General features: G+C 34.8%; 1 protein-coding gene across 8 annotated transcripts in view; it reads left to right on the forward strand.

Moving 5' to 3' along the window:
- The window catches only part of Cadps (calcium-dependent secretion activator 1), a 794,056-nt gene that overhangs the window by 235,212 nt on the left and 542,165 nt on the right, over positions 1 to 16,679 (forward strand). For all 8 annotated transcript variants that reach the window (XM_081761521.1, XM_081761520.1, XM_081761523.1 and 5 more), the window contains exon 3: positions 7,993 to 8,160. In XM_081761521.1, coding sequence (XP_081617647.1) covers positions 8,024 to 8,160 — 137 coding nt within the window. In that variant the 5' untranslated portion in view covers positions 7,993 to 8,023. The remainder of the gene's footprint in view (positions 1 to 7,992; positions 8,161 to 16,679) is intronic.

A 16,679-nucleotide genomic window follows, 5' to 3' on the forward strand; every position in this document is an offset into this window, starting at 1 on the left:
ATTTAAATAATATGGGGAATTTCTTCATCCTCTCTTTAGACCCTTTAAAAATTCAAAATGTTCACTTTTGGCAATTTACTTGTGGGTTAGTCACGGAAACCTACAGTCATGCCAAATTTCAACTTTCCACGTCAACCGAAAGTACCCGTTAATTTACGTCAGTTCATGTAGTTTTATGTATAGTTAATATATTTAATTAATAACCCTGACATGTGGCATAAGTCATTTCATATGGAAAAATCTACAACGGATAGTTTACTTTTGGAGATGATATTCTTTGCATGAAATTTTCAGAGAACGCTTTGTAATATTATTCGTATTTCACAAGAAAATGTTCCATTAATAACTGCAACACAATATGATTTATTTTAAGAAATTGAATGGAGAAAGTTTAGTACAGTGGCACATGTCTTTTTTTTTTTTTTTTTTTTTTTTTTTTTTTTTTTTTTGAGAATGTAGTGTGCTTTTATCGGTGTTTTATTTAGCTAAATACGTAGGTAATTTACGTACTGGAAAAAAGAATCTGTCGTTCTTAGAAGAAGTATCTGTACATGATCAATGCTTTCTAAGATTGAATTTGTTTTATTATATTTGTGGGGAGAATGCAAAGTATAAAACTATTGCACTATTTACTGTGGTTTTGAATGAAAGGTAAGATAAATATAGAAGATAAATATTTTCATGATTAACGATCTACATTTATCAGAAGTGAGGATACTCCTAGAGTTTCTGTTACATTTAATGAGGCGTGAAAGAATTATAAGGGACATGCTTTGGAACGAAACCAGCGAGAAAACGACCGTTACCACAACATGCTAGAGTACGGAAGTAAAATAATAAAAGAATCGCCAAGAAGTAAGGGTGATTTTATATGGAAGATAGACCCATATAATGAATTATGAATATCGTATAATTGAAACGCTTGTGGATTTTGGATATAATAGAAAAATTAAATCATTGAATTCCGTTGGTAGCTCTCCAAGAAATCGATTTTAATCATCTTGTTATTATTTTATTTTTTTCTTTATGTATAATGTTGGAAGGTTAAGTTGAGTATTCACATGTGTTTTTAAAAAAAATAACGTATATGTATGTATAATGTATTGTATATATGTAGAAATATGCTGTCGAGTATCGAATATGCAGCGCTTCTGTTTACTGTGTTCGCGGTTCGGACTCGAATACCGGTGAGGACAAGTGACGCGGAGTTGAGTGACAATCAAGAACCCATTTTTTAAAGTGTCTTTTGGAACACTGTTTTCTTCTTTCTATTTTTCCTAGATACAGACATCGCCTACTACAGAGGGCGCGGTGTTGCTCCGTTAGACTCTCATCTGGTATTACTTTGCATTCCTTTGTGTTACGTAGATTTTTCTCTCCTCCATAAAATGCAGTCGATCTGAGACCTTGTGGTGTCACTCTTATATGCTATAAGGCAGTGTTTCTCAAAGTGTGGGTCGCGACCCATTTGTGGGTCACGGGTCGTTTTTTGGTGGGTCGCAAGAAGTTTATTCTTTTAATTATGAAAATTTTATTTTGATGTTGAAACATATGTTGTGAAGAGTAATGGTTACTCAGAGCCCTGGCTTGTTGTATAGCCAGTAGAGGTGATGTTAGGATGGGAAGAGACTTTGTGAGTCAAATCTGTCACTGGTAGGGCATTGCGTCGGGAGTAGTGTTAACTCTGCCTTATCTTTCTATGGAAACGCTTTAACTCTCTTTGAGCATGCGTACAATCTCATATGACTCTGTTATTGAGAAAGAAATTTACATAACACTTGCTCGATCGTCACCGACTGATATTCTCGTACCGACAGAGCCACTATATCCATATATTTACATTACAATTTAGTTTGAAACTGAGATATTTACGATAGACACAAAAGAAAAAAACTAAATTTTGACTCATTAAAATTTAAGCATCGAACTTTACTTTGTAACATTCGTGGTCGCTCGGGATGTTCACAACATCCTAAATAAATTTCACATTAATCACTCATACGGACTGTTATTGAATTAGAGATATGATTTACAAAATTTAATCGCTTTGAAGTACACCACCATTACATAGAATGTCAATGTGTACTTAATAAAAATAGGTAGGCCACAAAATATTTTTTTTATTATTTAATGTGGGTCGCGGTAACAACAAGTTTGAGAACCACTGTAATAAGGTGTTATTCTTTCTTCTAATAGATGGTATTCCGGATAGCACGATCTTCTGCTTCCGCCACTTCTAGTATTTTCTCATCTTCCTTACTCATTTTTGTTTTCCAAACCATATCCTCTATCTATTCTTTCGTAGTCTGATCTTGATCGTCTTATATGCCTTTTAGATTTCCTGCTAAGATAAGCTTCTTATGTAATGAACAATTCTGCAGAGTACTATGTAGCTCCATCCAGAATTCTTGCTTTGTTTCTTCATCATACCCAGCTTTTGGGGCGTAGGCGCTTAACTATATTTAAGGTTTTCTCTTTTTTCTAGACCGAGCTTGAATATCGTAATTCTGTCCCTTACTCTCTTCACGTCCACCAATTTCTCCTTCATATTCTTATCCGATACAATTCCAACGCCATTCTTTCTGTCGTTCCCTTCTTTTGATCTTGAACACTTTTATTTAAGTGAGTGAGGGATTTTGAGTTTAACGTCCCGCTCAGCAGCGAGGCTATATGAAACGTGGACCTACTGATTAACGTGGAATCCGAACCACATGAGCTCCCGCCGGGAATCGAACCCGGGTCTCCCACATCAAAGACGCGTACGCTAACCGCTTAGCCACGAAGGAGCTCACACTTTTATTTAGTCTCCTGGATGTATGCTATGTTGATTTTTCTTCCTGTCAATGTTTCCAATACCTCGTAACTTCTCCCTGTCAAAGTCCCAACGTTCCACGTTACTATTCTGATCTTCTGCTATTTTGGACTCGCTTTTTAGCCTCTTCCGTCCATTGTTAAGTTATAGACGTAGCTCTCGCTCACTTCTCAGGTTCTTAAGGTGATCGGTACGCGCGTCACTTCTGGGGTATGTCCTAGCCTTTTATCAATTATATTCTTTTGTCGATCCACATTTGATTTGACAATTGTTTCTGCAAACAAATGCCAACCTGATGTCAACCCCAAACTACAGAGTCAGATGTTCCGTCGGAATTCTTTCTCCTAGCCGTGACTGTCCGCGACTGCTTGTCCGTTTACCTAACATTGTTAGGATCACTAAATCTAGGATGCTTGGGTGGGCAGATCATGTGGCCAAGGTGGAAGAAAGAAGGAATGTTTTCAAAATTTTAACTGGAAACCTAATCGGAAAACGACCATTAGGAAGACCTAGGTGCAGATTGGAGGACAATATTATGATTGATACAAAGTAGAAACTGGATGCAGTTGGCTAAGGACGAAAGCCAATTGGGAGCATTATGAATGCGGCATTGAATCTTCGAGTTCCATAGGCCATAGAATTAGTTTTAGTTATTCTTATAAATGCCCTAAAAGCGACAAAGAAATAGTAATCAAGATTATTAAAATCGGAAAAGCATATCACCTATTTAGTGATTTATTACTTTGCGTAGAATTAAAACATCAGTGACCATTTGAATTACAGCAAACGTATTTTACTTTGTAGATAGGACTATATAGTATTGATATAGTGTGAGTATTGATTAATATTGTTCGATGCTGTGTTTTACACTTGAATCAAAATTTTGTTTTCACATATTATAAGAACATAACTCTTTTTACAGCTATAGTTGCCCATCCATTTACAATATTTTTAGTAGAACTCTTTTTCATAAGAAGATAAATGCTTTCTATTCAATTCTTGTTTGGTGATAGAGAACTTCTAGAAGATTTAGAATGTTATAATCTCACCAAATTTCATACACATTTTCCCCTCACATACATAGTATTTTGCACGCTTTTATTTTCTCCTTGAGTATAACACGTTAGCATGTTTCTCCTCTATATACATGTTCTGTTCTACTTACAATACATACAATTCCTTTCACATATTCCCTCTTTTTCATATGTTCTTTTTTTCTAATCTTCTGGGAATAGGTTTGATTGGTTAGCTATACTACTTGTGTGATATGGATCTCAAGTGGGAACGGAGTTGGCGGAGTGCTACACGCAATCTGTTGAGGGTTTTTCCTTTACATAAATTACTCATTTGGTACCATGAGGTAGAAGTCAATGAACAGAAACCTTTGTTGCTCCTTCATTTGTAGAGACCAATATTGCACGTTTGTAATAGTTCTTGCGGATTTATAATGAAGTTCATTTGCAAAGGGTAGAAATGGAAATGAATACGAATAGGAGAAATATAAACCAGCTTGATGAAGTAATGAGTCATGTTGTGACATGAGACGAAATGGGAAATCCCAGGAAAACTAAAGCTTTACGTTTTTTTCTTTTGACTCTTTTACTCCAAGAAAATCTTATGCACAGGTTAGTACAGATAAAATCAATTAAATATTTAGAATTGAACACTGTACTAAAGTTACAAATTCGTTTCGCAGTACTTTTCAGATTCAGGAATTAGTCAGTCACCATCTAAACCATTCTCAATGTCGTTAAAGAAAAAGAGCTCTCGAGCATGTCTACAGATTAAACCAGTTGAGAATGCTCCAAGAGCATTGCCAGAACAAATTTGATAAAAATGGGAGATGGAGCGGGAAGGATAACTGTGATTGTTTCTACATGTAAAAGCAAATCCTTTTATCCACACCTTCTGTTTCTCGCAAAATATCATCTCTCTATGACTTACAGTTCCCGAGATATGCCTTCTTAAATCTCCCGAAATTCGAACTTTTTTGGCCAATATCTGGGGAACGGTGGCCGGCTGGCCAGTGGCCACCGGTTACTATTTGGTACCAACATATTTGCCATCTTCTTAGGTATTGACCAACACCCATGTGATCTCTCTATGACTTACGGTTCCCGAGATATGGCTCCTTAATTCTCCCGAAATCGGAACTGCTTTTTAGCCAATATCTCGGGAATGGTAAGTCATAGAGAGATGATACTGGTGTTATTCAATACCTAAGAGGATGGTAAACATGTTGGTACCAATGTTAACTGGTGGCCATTGGACAAACAAGTGCCCAGTTGAACAGTGGTCATTGGTTACTATTTGATACCAAAATATTCACCATCCTCTTAGGTATTGATCAACACCAATATCATCTCTCTATAATTGTGATTCCCAAGATGTAGCTCCTTAAATCTCCGAAAATCGGCCATTTTTTATCAATATCTCGGGAATGATAAGAGTGACGCGAAAAATTCCATCACTTTCTCAGATAGTTTTTAATGTTCTATCGAATGGAGGGCTTAAAATTGACAAAAAATCGCAAATAACAGACACACAGATATAGAGAATTCAGTAACAAACTTTTTAAGTTCGTTGAAAATTGCTGATATAATTAAGTAAATTTTCAATTACTTACATATGTTAATATCTAAAGTGTTTATTCCATTATAATAGTTATTTGGTGTATTTCTATTATAATAGTTCCTTACTATATTCCTTTCATTAATAGATAGAAGTCTTGTTACACTATGATGTAAACAACACATGCCATGTAGAGACACAACTGTTCCTCCATTCTTTATTATTTACGTAGTTACGCTTAGTACTACCACGATATATCGCGTGCTCATAGATATCTATTAGTCATTGAATGTACTCACGAAAATAACATATTGTTTCTTTGCAAGGCTTCACCAATTGCACTGACGCCAGCTACATATTCTTCATGTCATATTATATGACTGAAACCGTGAACATGTTCATAACATCAAATCAAAATGTTCTTCCTGAAGGAAGTTATATACTGCATATATTTGTATTATTTGCTTCAGAAATGTACAGAGTATGTGTGGACCTCGTTTTTCTTTCCTTCTAAAGAAACATTTTCCGTCACTATCATATTGTAGGTAAACAAGAGTAAAGTAAAATATTTTAATTGAAACTTGTTCGACTTTCAGAAGGTTATTCAACTTTGAAATAGGAATCTACAGTAAATAAACTGTCTTCCTTATTGCACATTTAAATATTTCAAAATCCTTACCCTCGTAACTAATTTGTCATTTTAATTTAGCTCTTAGGCTAACTAACCAGCTCTATGGCCCATGGAACCCGGAGTTTCAATGCCGTGTTCACAAAAGCTCTCCATTGACTTCTATCCTTAGCCAACTGGGCTCAGTTTCTGCTTTCTATTCCTATTTCTGCGAGATCCATCTTAATATTGTCTTTCTATCTGCGCCTAGATCTTCGTAATGGTCGTTTTCCGATGGACTTCCAGTTAAGATTTTGAAAACGTTCCTACTTTCTTCCATTCTGGCTACATGATCTGCCCACGTAAGCCTCCTAGATTTGATGGCCGTAACAATGTTTGGCAAACCGTATAAGTTATGTAGTTCCTCGTTATGATGTTTCAGCCATTCCACATTCCAGTTCCTCTTGGGTCCGAATATTCGTTTCAGGATCTTGTTCTCAAATACTTTCAGTCTATGTTCTTCCCTCAGAGTAAGCGACCATGTTTCACAACCATACAGAACAACAGGCATGATTATCGTTTTATATATTTTAAGCTTCAATTTCCTCGAAAGAATTCGCGACGACAAGAGATTTTGAACTGAATAAGAACACGAATTTCCTGCTTTCAGTCGGCATTTAATTTCTTCGTGAATATGGTTTGCATTCGTTAATACTGATCCTAGATATTTGAAAATATCCACTTTATCAGAAATATTATTTGATATTTTAACGCATCCATAATTTGCCGTGTTACGATCCCGACAAACTTCCAAGTCTATGCCTCTTAGGCTATGGCTTTCAATTTTTTTAATTGATGCTCACGCTTTGGTACCGGTACTTATAAGTCACAACACCTCATATTCTATTTTCAACGAGCTTAAAAAGTTCATTACTGAATTCTCTCTCTCTATGTGTGTGTGCGTGTGTGTGTGTGTGTGTTATTTGCGAATTTTTCAATTTTGAGCTCTCCATTCGATAGAGTATCAAAAATTGTCTTTCGCGTCACTCTTATCGTTCTCAAATTATTGGCCAAAAAAATGTTCCGATTTCGGGAGATTTAAGGATCCATATCTCGAGAAGCGGAAGTCACACAGAGGTCATATTGGTGTTGATCAATACACTTTGGTACCAGATAGTAACTGGTAGCCATTGGTTATATAGACAACTTCAGTATATATACGGTGATAAAAAGTGACAGCTCAACATAGCTAATTCGATAGATTCCCTAACACGCAGATTTCAAATATGTAAGTGTATTGTCTGTTGAATTTAATCAAATAAATTTAATATATAATTTCGTATAAATTTCGGAAAGAAAATTCTTTCTACGTTCGTTCTGGCAATGCTCTTTCAGTATTCTAAACTAGTTTTTAACATATAATAGACTCGTGGTTTCCAAGCTGGGGGAGTTTCACCTGAGAGGCAGTTAGATCATCAAGGGGATACAAGCTATTAAAATAAAATAAAAATGTTTAATTAGTTTTAAACTGTAAACTATTTGCTTTTACCACTATTACCTAAACTGAACAAAACTTTAAATTCTAAACGTTGAGATTATGTTTTTCCACTTCAAATTTGTTTAGCAGTATTAGCCACTGTTTTAACTTAACTTTCAAGATTGACTTGTATAATTAAATACTGAAGATTATATTTATCGGTAAATATCACATTAGATAACCTATGTTTTCACGGCATGAATATGCAATTTCGAATTTAATTCCACATTCGAATTCGTTTCGATAAAATTCAACGATACTGAACACTCAGTTAATAGCTGATTGTGCCCTGAAGCACCTATGCAGTCTCCACGATTTAATGTTCTTTTTTTTAAGTTATAAGGAAATATTCTATAAATTAATAGACTTCATTTGGAATCCTTTTAGGGTTTATGGATATATATTTTTTTAGCTACAAAAAACAGTTATGGTGTGTACAAATAATTTTTCTATTGTTTTTTCCAGTGCGTGTGGTGGTGCCGAGTAGAAGGACGCAATGATTGACCCAAGTTCGTCTGAGGAGGAGAGTGAAGAAGAGCCCCAGGAGGAGCAGCACCACCACCACCACCATCATCACCAGGACTCCTCGAGTGGAGGCCTTGAGGTCCCCAGCAGCAGCAGTAGCCTGCCAAGGTAGGTCCCCTTTATCTATTACTACAACTGTGAAATTAATATGAGATCCCACCTAATGAAGAAGAGCGTTTTCATATCATTTCATGCACTTTATCTCAGTCGCTACTATCCGTATCTTCAGTCGCGCTGTAAAAAAAAAAAAAAAAATCGCCTTAAATTTACTGACCGATTACTGTCAGCTCTTGCTGCCAAACGATCACCCTAAATTTTACGGGCCACTGTTTTTTCATAAAAACGGCAGACCGTATATTTAGAAGCAAAATAATATTGACCGTGTTTAGAAACAAATTTGGTAACGTATATTTTACAGTATATTACCGTAATATTTAGGGGTAGTTTTTTTTTTTAAAAAAAAAGAAAAGCAAAGGTGTGTTATTACCATAGAAGATTTACGGTAATCATCACACCGATTCCCTATCTAGAGGTCCTTCCTTGTCTGTCCAGCATGCGCTGTTGCTAGATCCAGTAAGAATTCTTGCTGGGCAATGTATATTGACCCAATTTTCATCGAAATGCTGGAAACTGTATCAGTACACACACTGGCTAGCAATAATTTTTGCTGGATGGATGCAACTAGAGTGCACACTGGTCCATTGGTGTTAAAGACTACTTAACTAAAGAAAACACAAAAGTGAACGAAAGAAACGTTGCACCTACGACGTGCATAAATAAGAATAAAAGTTGTTATAAGAAATAATATAATATCCATAAGAATATCCATAAGAATAATATCCATAAGAATAAAAGTTGAAATTAATTCTTAGTTTGTAATATCGAACCCTTGTTCTGATATCATCTTGCACATACATTGCTTTTTCTTTTCAAAATTACCAATTTTGTCATGTATTGAACATTACACCAGAAGAGGGGTTCGATATTACATACAAAAAAAAAAAAAAAAAAAAAAACTGCATTTCTTGAATTTTATAGCTGAGTTTTCGCACGCTTTAAAAATGTAGTTGGAACAAACACCCATGTCCTTTTAAGATATTCATAAATTGATATTCTGTTACAGTGTTAAGACTAGCTTTATTGCATGTATTTTCGCTATAAGTACCAGTAGACTAATAGACCTCAAATATTGTAATCAGCGATTCATTAGATTAGTCGCATTATTACGGTTTCAGATAACCAAGCAGGCACCTGAAAACATAGCTGAGAATAACCAGAAGTACGACAAAACAAGTCTAAAACCATATGACTTCTCACAACACTGCCTTCAATGTCCAGTATCCGCTATCCCAAATTAATAAATACGTGTTTGCATAATTATGTAACAGTGGCATCAATGCTAAAAAAAAAAAAAAAAAAAAAAAGTCACCGAATTTTCAGAATATCGAACTTTTGCATATTTATTAAACGCTCAAATGTATTAACAAGACACCAGAACAGATTATAGGTACTCAGAACAAAATTAAAGATAAAAACAACATTTACAGAAATATTTTTCAAATATAACAATTCATTTATCCAGAAAAAGTAGTGACAGCATGGGCGCCCGGTGAAAATTTTCTAGGGGACTCATCTCCCTGGTTACTATGTACCCTATTACATTTGGTATTTTTTATTTGTATTAAGAAATTTAATACGTTTTCATTAGCTAGGGGAGCGACCTCCTGTCCCTCCTTCGGGCACACATGAGTGACAGTATACTTTTATTTCTGTAACATGAAAATTCTAGTTGATGCAACACAATTTATGTAATGCTGTACTAAGTACAGTAAACTACAAAGCACTTTTCCTAAGTTTTTTTTTTTTTTTTTTTTTAAGTATTTCAACATTGTGATTCTAATTTTAGCTTCACCTCCACTCATAGTTGGCTACATCATCATAAGAACTTTAGGTGATACATCCAGGTTTGGTTTCGCATCGTTGCACTTTGGAGCGATCTGCTACATCGGAACCTACGCGCCATTAATCCTCGCTTCGAACATGTGGCTCTCCAATGCGCATGCCCGACACAAGTATCTGACAAGAAAACGGTCTCCTACCATTATTTTAGAAAAACGGTAAACCGTGTATTTTTCATGGTAGGATGCACTTATTTTCACGGTTATTGGTTACAGTGCGTGCCAAAACATTACTTGGCTCATTACTCAATTTGAACAATTCTCAGTTATCGTAGCAGCAAAAATAAGAGTATAGAATTTCATTCAGTAAATTGAAATGTACTTGTGGAAGTTAGGCCAAGAGGAGTACATATTCCTTAGTTTTGAGAATTTGTCGTTAGCTTAGGAAGTACCGTATTCATTTCTTAACTATTAGACAGTTATTGTAATGTCTTCAAATTGCACCGGAAGTCAAAGGGTGATACTATCTGTGCTGTAAACACGACATAGATGTCACTAACCGGACAAAAACTCAATAATTTCCTTGTATTTGTTCACCATTTATTTATTTATTTTAAATCAATCACAAAGATGGATGGAATTCACCTGATATTGATTAAGATTGAGGTGGTGGTAGAACTTCACAAGCTAAGTACACATATGAAATATTCATTGATTTCGGAGTGACTGGCCATCAACGATAGGTTTATTTTCAGCAAGAGGATATAATATATCGCATGCTATTGAGAAACTCATTCAAACTTGACCAAACTTGACAGGTTGTATTGTATAAAGGAGATTTGGTTGATAAACCAAACATCTTAAGATTAAGGGAAAGTACGTGGAACAAACCTGTTAAATGTTAAGTAAACGCAGTGTGTACTTATGATAAAGATTTACTAAAATCAATTAAGGACAATTGTCTTCGTAATCGGGAAACTCATTTTAAGTATTGATTGTATGTGCTAAATATGTCACGTGAACTTGTAGATAGTAACAAGTCACAGCCGGCAGGCTGCATATATCATATCCAGTTGCAAAGATTTTGTACTGATAATGTTCTATCCTCAATTACTTAATTACACGTGACAACGGAGAAAATAATTATTGATAATTAGAAATACTGACACTTTCAAATATAGGGATTTTTTCTTTTATACGTGCATTCTACACAACATAAGTATATTCATGTGCGGTACACGTATTCATTATATGTCTAATTAATATTGCAATTTAAATAATAAGCATGCAATTGTAAAGCAAACTACAGCTTAAGTTTTTCGTGTTCTAGCTGTTAAGAATGATCACTTTTGCTATGTAAACATTCACGATTTACGTTCAAAAGTGCACGAATTTAACGTAATGATGTATTCACATGTCGCCATGCTTTCTGAAGTCTTGTATTAAAAATGTGTAATATATTTAGTGTTTATATTTATTTTAAAGATCTAACGAGAATTTTAAAGATCTAAAGATCTAACGACACTATAATTAGGCATTAAGAGGCCTCATCACTGCGAAATTAAAATACCGCTAATTTTACAGTAATTATGTGATATCTTCAAATAGATAAAAGATAATCGAAAAGTGGAACAAGACCTTCCTAGACAATATTATTTTGCGTGAGATACCGTTACCAAGACTCATTTATCTGCTTTCAATTTCCAGCCATTTAGAAAATCGACATTTATTTTCGCGTTTCTAAATAACTGCATACGGAAAGCTACTAGGTGACTCGTGATAATGGTACCTCATGCAAAATAACATCGTCTAGGGAGGTCTTGATCCACTTTTCGATTATCTTTTATCTATTTAAAGATATCATATAATTATTGTAAAATTAGCGGTATTTTAATTTCGCAGTGATAGGGACTCTTAAGCCTGCTGTGTTGATTTCTAAATAAATAAAAATTTGAGACCAGTGGCGCACCCGGGTCCGGAACTCCCAAAACTTCCTAACTCAACATTCATTTGTATTCTTTCTCAATAAAGCCATACTTGTTTGACAGAAAAATAATTAATGTAGCATGAAAAGTTGATCTTACGCTTTATCTGTACACTTTCTCTTATAAAAACCAATCCAGTTCTTTTATGTTTTCTGAAAATATAAGTGAAAGTGTTTTACAAATTATTTATTGTCTTTTCGAGTGCAGAATAATATCCATTAAATACTATATAAACGTAGTAGCTTATGTATTAACCCCCCCCCCAGAAGCTTGGACCTCTCTCAACAAAAATTTCCGGGTGCACGCCTGCTTCACGCTGACATAATTGAGTAACAGTGTAAGTATAAAAGTAACCATTAAAAAAAAATACAGCATTTACCAAGTTTGTAGAAAGTTATTTTTTCTTGTACATTCGGCGATAGGACATAATCAAATCGTGATTCTGTCTGTAATTGCTTGCGCCGTATAGAGAAGTGTTGGTACGTATGCGTTGGGAAGACCTTTTGTTTTTCGATTACCCTATTTACGTAGTTGTTACTGTTGTGTAGCGTACCTCAGACCTGCGATGCTGGGCTACATGCTTGAATGAGAGAAAAGGAAACGATTTTTATACCACATGCGGCTTATCAGTACCATCAAGCTCAGGAAAATAGCAACGTGCAGGAAGAAATTGTTGCGTGTCTCCTGTAGGGTGGATTATCGACCCTATAAGTCACGGTAATATCCAGACACATCATGGATTAAAGTGCGCAGCATCTATTGCAACCAACTTCTTGCGAAACTAATAGTTACAGGATACACACTTGCATTTTGCCTCACGCCTTTTCAAACTCAGCATTTCTTTTTCTTTTTTTCTTTTTTTTTAAAGCTGCTAAAGTTGGTTGCGTCATGGGAGAGTCTTGTTGGATATATGATGAAATTTCGCAGTCAGCACGCCATTATGCCATTGTAATATATCAAAGTATTTGTCAACCTTTGTCTATATCTATAATAGGTCTTAATATCTATAGTTAGGTTTCATTACATGCTTACAAATTTTAATACGTCTTGTTATATATTATGTAATACCCGTTATGTTACATTTGTTAAACACTTCTTAGTAAATTAATTTTCTAGTTTCATTTAGAGAGACGTAATTAAACTAGTTTCAAGCCATGATACTTGACGAGACGTTTTCTAGTTTAACGTCAAAAACTCGTGTCGAGAAATATATTAACCGAATTTCGTGATAAGTTACTTTTAGTGTCTGAATGAACCGAATTTTTGACGTAAAACAAAATTTTATCACATATAACCAAGATAAACAAGGGCTCTTTGGATAGGAATCCACAGCCACAACACTTTGTAGAATTGTCGTATAGGTGGCATTAGTGTAAATGGAAAACAATAGCCATTACTAATTGGGGTTTTAAAGTAGAAAAGAAATGTTTGCTTTTCAAAACTTAGTTGTTTTAATATTTGAAAAGCATGTTTACAAGGTCAAAAATGTAATAGTTTTTTTCAGAATAATACTATTTGAGAGAAAAGTTTGTTTCACAATAGTGTCATCTATACGATATTTCTATGAAATATTTGAAAACTCTACATCACCAAGCAAATACTTTCCGAACTGCACGTCACTGTTGTGCATTTTGGTTCCCTGTGATTTTATTAAATATTTGGTCGGTTTATTTACAGTTTAGGGGTCCATTCAGCACCGAGACTGTATGAGATAGGGACTTACAACTTAACGTGGGATTCGAACTATACGAGCTATCACCGGAATTCGAATCTGCGTCTTCCACGCCAAATTTTATCAAACGTTCTTAAAGTTGTCCATAAATATTTTTTTTTAACGAATTCAAAACCTACCTAAACTGCTTTCTCGTGCACAAAGACGGTGAGTTCAGACCAGTTCATCAAAACCGATAAGTATCCTTAAAGGTTTTCCTAAAATCACAAAACAGTTAAATTGCTTTATCGCTCTCAAATACATTGTTATTTCATTAAAGTTTAGCGTCGCTTTTCTGCAACGATGCTATATGAGACATCAACTTGTAATTTAAGGTAAAATCGTACGTTCAATACTCTCCTACAGGAAATCGAACCCAAAACCCATTGCACCAAAAGTACGCTCATTATCTGGTAAAACAGTAGGAAGGGGGATCTCGAAAGTAGTATACTTATTTCATTTCATTAAAATCCTTTGTCGTTGTTGCTGCTTTCAAAGTTTCCCGTAAATAGTTCAACCCAAAGTCGAGACAAGTTACTTTCTCGTACCAGGTTGCAATAGCTTCGCTCCGTTTCACAAAATTATTTGCTCCTTAAGCAAGTTTATTCCAAAGTCGTCTCTAAATAGGTTTGACCGAAGCCACCCGTAGACCAAAATTGCCCATATTAAAGACAGAGATTTTCATTGATTTCGTGCACTCAAAAGCATCATAATCATTTCATTTCAAGAAACTTGTTACCTCAGTAGATTTGCTTTCAAGGTAAAATTTAGAGCAAAACATTCAACCAAAAATTACTCTCTGTAAATTGTAGGATGACAGCACCAGAAAAATTGGGCACACACCGCGCATTTTTTTCTTTCAGTCAGTAACTTGAGAATTGACAATCGGATTGTTATATAGAGAATTGCATTGTCTTTACGTGAAAGGAAACTAAATCTAGATTCATTTAATAGTTCCAAAATTATTGTCAAAAAATAGGAACACTTTTAAAATTTTGACTGGAAGTCCAATCGGAAAATGATCATTGGTGAGACCTAGACGCAGATGGGAGGACAATATTAAGATGAATCTCGCACTAATACGAGTACAAAGTAAAAACTGGATCTAGTTGGTTAAGGACAGAAATAGGTGGAGAGCTTTTCTGAACACGTCATTGAACCTGCGAGTTCCATAGGTCATAGAATTACTGAGTTAGTTATGTAATATTTTGTATGTCGAAACTAGTAATGAATTTCACAGTTAAAAAGTCGTCCTTCATTGATTTGAGCAAATTCATTTGTTATACACACACACTTCATTTGTTTAACGTTTGACTTCAAACTAATGTTTAACATACTTGTTTCGTGTATTTTCCTGTAATTTTTCTTCTAAATAGCAATTGATGCATTTTTCTGTGTAACTTTGGCTACGGAAAAACTCCAAATTTGATAACCAATCACTCAAAAACCGAAGGTTTTCACAGGAAAAATATTTCATATGGCTGCTAAGCAAGGTAATGTCTGTCTCTATGACATGTTTGGTCAAGATTGAATGATCTCTGTAGATTGCACACAATATATAGCATTTTACCTTAGTGATTGGTTGTTTATTTAAGAAAAATCAAATAAGAACAACAAGAATTTTAGGAATGATCAAACAAAATGGATCAAGAGATTCTGATATTAGCCAATAATTTTAGGAATGATAAAAAAATGCATCAAAAAATTGCGATTTTAGCCAATAGTTTTTGGATCAGGGGACACAAAATTTTTGAACGGACTCTAAATCGAGTTTTCTATGTTTTACGAAATAAGCATATCATACTGAGTTAAGTGATAGTTTGGGTTTGGCTGTAGTTCTCCAGATATAAGGCGTACAAAAAATTTTTGATTGAAATATATTGGAGTTTTTTTTTTTTATTTTTTGATTAGGGGCCACAAAATTTTTGAACGGTACCTAAATCGAGTTTTCGTATTTCTTACGGAATAAGCACATCATATCGAGTTAAGTGATGGTTTGGGTTTGGCTACATTATAGGTCTATGTATTTCTCCAGATATAAGGCATACAAGAAAATTTTTGCCTGAAATATATTGGATCTATTGATCCAAAAACAAAAATGTAATCGACAATATATACTTGCGTTATACGTAAGATTTCTTGTATTACTTGCCATCCAAATACTGTTGTTTTTCTAAATATTGAGATTCTTACTAGTAAATTTGCCATCCTTTGAAGGATTTATGACGCTGAAACAACATTACTACTAGTGCGTCTCTCAGGCGGTGTTTTGTTTTTCCTTGTCATTTAAATTAAACCCAATAATGCTCGTCCATGCGTCATCTAGGTAAAATAGTTCTAAGAGGCAATGTGTTTATCTTCGAAGACACTGAGCTGTTTAGCGGAAGTACGTATAATTGCACATTGCACGCAACCAGTGATATCTTAAGGAAGATAAATTTCCTTGTTGGCAAGTGCTTCTGTCTGTGTAAAGGTGTTTGACTTAATGAATTGTTTAAGTTATTATTTGAAATATAACTGTCACACTGAGAAAAAACCATTATCCGGACAGCGGCATATGGTACGAATATACGGATTCCTTATGTTTACTACGGAAATCAGTACGGATCATACGTTATCCTTGTGTTACGTACTGCCCCTTTTCCCGCTTAGATGTCACATCATGCCGCTGCAGGATGTCTGACATCTAACAGTCTTTCTTATAATACACCACTGAGCTGACGCTAACGACAGGGGGCGCTGACGTCAACACCTGCTTGTTTTTTTTCCGCCCAACTGCCATTGTGAACCTCATCTCACAGTTGATTGTATACGCGTGGGTTTGTGCACGTTATGTTTTTCTTGTGTATATTAGACATTTGCTAACTTGGATAGTTTGATTTCATATTTATGTTTCTCGTGTGTATATTAGACATTTGCTAACTTGGATAGTTTGATTTCATATTTATGTTTCTCGTGTGTATATTAGACATTTGCTAACTTGGATAGTTTGATTTCATATTTATGTTTCTCGTGTGTATATTAGACATTTGC

Source organism: Thermobia domestica, chromosome 6 (genome assembly GCF_964235325.1).
Source record: "Thermobia domestica chromosome 6, izTheDome1.hap1.1, whole genome shotgun sequence".
In the NCBI taxonomy this organism is placed as follows: domain Eukaryota; kingdom Metazoa; phylum Arthropoda; class Insecta; order Zygentoma; family Lepismatidae; genus Thermobia; species Thermobia domestica.